Source organism: Penaeus monodon, chromosome 21 (assembly GCF_015228065.2).
Source record: "Penaeus monodon isolate SGIC_2016 chromosome 21, NSTDA_Pmon_1, whole genome shotgun sequence".
Lineage (NCBI taxonomy): Eukaryota > Metazoa > Arthropoda > Malacostraca > Decapoda > Penaeidae > Penaeus > Penaeus monodon.
This window is the reverse complement of record NC_051406.1, coordinates 11,006,623-11,011,892: the sequence shown is the minus strand read 5'-3', so window position 1 is coordinate 11,011,892 and position 5,270 is coordinate 11,006,623. Positions and strand designations below refer to the sequence as shown.

General features: G+C 42.9%; 1 protein-coding gene across 1 annotated transcript in view; it reads left to right on the top strand.

Moving 5' to 3' along the window:
* LOC119586218 (titin-like) overlaps positions 1-5,185 on the top strand; it is a gene marked incomplete in the record, with an annotated part of 13,809 nt that extends 8,624 nt beyond the window's left edge. The window contains 1 exon segment of the mRNA XM_037934921.1: positions 1-5,185. Within this exon segment, the coding sequence (XP_037790849.1) occupies positions 1-3,243 (3,243 nt within the window).
* Positions 5,186-5,270: the final 85 nt, after the last annotated feature.

Sequence of the window (5,270 nt, the reverse complement as noted above, 5' to 3'; positions counted from 1 at the left end):
CCAGATGTTTCAAAGGAAATTCTAGATGCACAGGCTGAAGTGGAAAAGATGTTTGAAGCACATGCGGCTGCGGGTGAAACTGCAGCTGATCATACATTTAAATTAGAAATTAGTGAAACAGCCGAGGCTGAAGAGGTAACAGCTGCAGCACTTGAACAAGAAATTAAAAAGAAAGAGGCAGTGGATGAAACTACTAAAAAGGAAGAGGCAGCAGAGGAGGTAACTAAAAAGGAAGTAGAAGAAATTAAAAAGGAAGAGGGAGTAGAAGAAAAAGATGCTGACAAAGCTGACTCAAAAGAAGCAGAGTTAGGGACTGCAAAGAAAGTCGATTCTGCTACGAAAGATGAAGCTGAAGAAAAAAAGGAGAAAGGGCCTGAGGCAGATCAGGCGCCGGGGCCAGAGGAAACACCAACTACAACACGAAGACGAAAGGATTCAGCCAGGTCACATAAGGACAAGTTTTCTGATGAATTTTGGAAAGACAAGCTGAGCTCGGGTCAGAAGAAACACTCTTTTGGATCTGGGGATTACTCTGGGGTTGATATAAAGCGTCCTTCAAAATTCAAAAGGGAAAAGTCTGAAGAACCAAAAGAGGAGAAACAGGACACAGAAGAATCTGAAAAGGCAGCCAAGTCAGAAGAAAAGCCTCAGGAGGAGGAGACTCAGGCGCCTCAGGAAACCCCAGAAACTGGAGATCAAGAAGCTGGAGAAGTTCAGGCCTCTGTTACAGCATCTGCTACATCTTGGAGCCCTCGAGTTAGCAGGAGAGAGAGGAAGAGTAGCAGAAGGTCTGGTGAACACAAACGAGAAAGCAGATCAACAAGCAAATCCAAAAGTTCCAAGGAAAAAAAACACCAAGAATCTGAAGGTGTTACCACTAAAGCAGGTGAAGATGCAGCATCACTGGGCTCACCTAAGTCACTGAAGAAGAAAAAGAAGAAATCAGAAGCACCAGGTTCCCCAAAGGAAGGATCTGCACCAGAGCCAAAACCAAGGACTCGCCACTCCAAACCGGAATCCCCTTTGACCAAAAAAACTCCAACCACGGACCAGCTAGTAGCGGATTCTGTGCCTGTCTTACAAGAGCTGAAATTCCCTGAGGGGATTTCTAAACCTGTTTCCCCTTCACCAGTCATTCAAACCCTGAAATTTCCTGAAGGAATTTCTCAACCCCTTTCGCCAACACCAGAAAAAGTAAAGCCTAGTGTAACCATTCCCAAACCAACTCCAGAAGCGCAGCCTCTATCCCCTCTTAAACCTTTGAAATTTCCTGAAGGAATATCCCAACCAATTTCCCCAATAACGCAAAAAGTTAAGCCTCCCCCTTTTAAGCCTACACAAGAAACAACAAAAGAAGAAGTCATTCAACCTGTATCTCCAACTTCAAAAACCGCAAAATCACCAGAAGTGCTTTCACCTTCTCCTAAAGAGCTGAAGTTTCCAGAAGGGGTTTCCATGCCTCGGTCACCTACTCCACAAGAACTGAAGTTCCCAGAAGGTATCTCTAAACCACTTTCTCCATCCCCTAAAGAACTGAAGTTCCCAGTAGGTGTTTCAAAGCCACTTTCCCCCTCTCCTAAAGAGTTAAAGTTCCCTGAGGGCATTTCGAAGCCACTGTCACCGGCACCAAGGGAATTAAAGTTCCCAGAAGGCATCTCAAAACCACTTTCCCCTTCCCCCAAAGAAGCAAAGGTACCAGAGCCATCTCCTTCTCCAAAAGAATTAACATTCCCTGAGGGGATCTCTAAACCATTGTCTCCATCCCCTAAAGAAGTACCAAAGCCATTTTCACCCCTTCCACAAGAATTAAAATTCCCAGAGGGAGTTACTAAACCATTATCTCCCGCAATTATTGCTGGAAAAATGCCTGAGCCCAAACCTCTGAAAGAGAAAAAGAAGGAGCGGCCACGTGTCATCATTCCCAAAACACTGGAGCCTGCTATAGAGCCAATGAAACCAATATCACCTATGAAAACACTGAAATTCCCAGAGGGCGTGACAAAACCCATTTCCCCAATGAAGACTAGAGTTGTAAGTGACCTTAAGCCATCTTCACCAACATCTGAGACAAAGAAACCCATGTCTCCACTTAAACCCTTGAAATTCCCAGAGGGCATCTCAAAGCCCATCTCCCCTCTCCCTCCCAAGGCGACGTTTAAACCAGTATCATCTGTAGCCAAACCACCATCCCCTACACTAGATGAAGCTCCTAAACCTGTAACATCTGTTGATAAGGCAACTGCAACAGAGCCCCCGAAAACCAAAGCTTCACAGACCCTTACTAAACTGGAATTTCCAGAGGGAGTATCAGTACCTGTATCACCGGTTCCTGCTAAAGCAAAATCACTGGCATCAAAGGGCAAGATAGACATGAAGATTGAGATGCAAAAGAAAGATCTGGCTGATGCAGAGATAAAAAAATCTGAAACTTCTATAACCGAAGTGTCTTCACCTTTGCTCACTGCACTCCAGTTCCCAGAAGGTATTTCAAAGCCTCTTTCCCCAGTACCACCAGGACCCAAACCCACAGAAAAGAAGGCGTCTACTCCAGATGAGCCTCCAACTCCACCCCTTCCATCTACATTACCTCCCGACTTGCCAAAGGGACTTGCAGATGGAACAAAGCCATTATTTACAACAACTACTGCCCCTGAAACTCCTCCCATTCAGACTCTAACTTTCCCTGAAGGTGTTTCAGTGCCTATTTCTCCTATTCCTAAATCAGTGAAACCCACTACGTCTTCACCTCTTACCAAGCCATCCACACCTCTGCAAAAGGTAACTTCCCCACAGCCAAAGGCAACAACCACACCAACACAAAAACCTGCATCACCAAAGCTAAGTAAGAAAACAGAATTCCCCAAATCAATCTTGTCAACAAAGCACCGCTCAGATTCAGTGAAGTCTCCAGATGCCACATCTAAGCCAGTGGCAGAGACTGACCAGGTGAGCAGTGACGCTCTGCCACCTGCATCTAAGCCTTCTCCAGAAGAAAAGCCTTTAACGACGGGAGAAAGGATCAGTAGAGCAGTAGCGTCAATAGGGTTAACTCGAAGTTCTGAGGGACGAACGACCTCCAAGTTCTCTCGCAGTGATAGCCTCCGGTCGTCACAGAAACGCACAGAGAGTCAGGAGGGCGCACGACCTCAGCAAGACGACACCCACGCTAAAGACGGATCTGAGTCGCCTCACGCTGGAGCAGAGTCCCCTTCAAAGCGGCTTCGAAGGAGGAAGAAACGTTAGTGATGCTAACGTTTTAACCAATTTCATGTTTAGAATTCCAGAAACATTTATCCCTGATAGCCTTTTATAGAATATTTTCTTAATCTAGCTCAGTTTTAATTCACGCATATTTAGAAGCGGAATGTAAAAATATAAGATGAACAACTGGACTCCAGCAATTCTCCTTATCAAAGAAGATGGAACAATCCAGTAGAGATATACTTCACTCTTGGCTCTACCTAAAGGAAGTAGGAGACACCAGTTTTCTCCTTGATCACGTGACTACCTGCGACAGTTCTCGGACCTGCAACTGACATGTAAAACTTCTACATGACTTCGACGTTGCTGAGAGGGTCCTTGCAGAAGCGCCGCAGTCAGGCCCGTGCACTGACCGGAGGGTAGGGATCCCTGACGTGAACGAGTAGGGAAGATGGATTCCTTTCTCGCACGACAAAGGAGCTTTAGATCTATGCTTTATTGTTTGCTGTGATATCAGATTTCTTTGTGTTAGATTAGTCAAGTCAGAATTTTACAAAATGATGAAAAAAAAGCACTAAAAAATATATATATACACACGTGGCGAGGATGCATGTAATACTGACCAAGTGCAGGATAATACACGTGATCTAAATGCTCGGATTAGGATGAAGAGTCTAATTCGCCCTCATTCTACCGACGCGTAGAATGTTAGTTGTAATGTTCCTTTGTAATGTTGCTCTGTAATGTTCTTTTGTAATGTTCGTTACATTATGCCACCTGCATCACCTGCACATAGCATTGACTCAAAGCTATCACCAAATATTATATAGATGTATACTATGAACTGAATATACTTGTTGCATTATTGGGAGATGTATGTTTATATAAATCATGATGATATGTATGCATTAATATACATATATGCATTATTATACATTGATGAAAACATTTTAAAAGAATTATGACATAATGCATTATTCAGTCAGTCACATGTCATATTCATTGTGTGAACCGATACATGTTGTATGAAAGATTTTGTAATATGTTGGTCAGAACGTAGAAATAATTAGTGTGAGAGGATGTCTGAATGCCAGTGAACATAACACGCGATAAGAAGAGGTAGAAATCTCACTTTCTAGCTCTTGTCCTGCGTCGATAAGGAATGAGTCTATTAAGAGAGCTATGAAACCCACGAGACAGCATGACTATTACCGTTGCATGATTCAGAACTGTGTGAAAATGTACAGGAAATGAGAATGCTGTAAGATTGGCGAAGAAGTAGAGTTAACCAATGGATGCATGCAAATTCCAAGATGACGATCGATTTCATTAAAAAGTGTACTGCTAATGTTAACACTAATCTGTCTTTTTTGCAAATACTTGATGAGATACCCACCAATGTGAGCTGTACTTAGGTACCTTTTAAACGTTTTTTTAGTGAACAGTGTCTACTTTCTGTTTATGAAAATAGTCATTTAAGATTTTTGCAAAGTTCATTGTTTGTAAGTAGTAATAATCAATGTATAATCAATCTAGGTACTGTGTGGCACGAATCCTTCTTTTTTTTTAAGTTGTTCCCTTTTTTCTATAAATGTTATCAGGTATGTCAGCTACATCATCATTTACGACGTCGAGGAGATCCGAACTCATCTCAGAGAAACTCGCACGAACTCCAAGAGCAAAGCCTGGGAAAATCGGCACAAGGCATGTGTTTAGATGGAGAAATATATGTATAGGGTAAAGTTACTTATCTTATTTCTCCAGTGGAAAGAGCAAGTGGGTGTTCCCTAGAACCCGTTAGAGCGAAGAAGGAAAACACAGTCCGAAGCCACCCCATTTCCCGAGTCCGTAACTCTGCAGTCTGGCTTCGTTTCCTGGGTCTTTTCCGGGTGTCCGAGTCGTTCGTGAAACCGAAGCCTCTAGCGTGATATAAGACGAATTTATGCAAATATGTTCCGTCTATAATCAATAAAGTTGGCAATTATCCCGGTTTTTATTATCATATCTTCAGAAAACAGGACGTCATAACATAGTACTATATATGTGTATGCATAACATGCATACATACA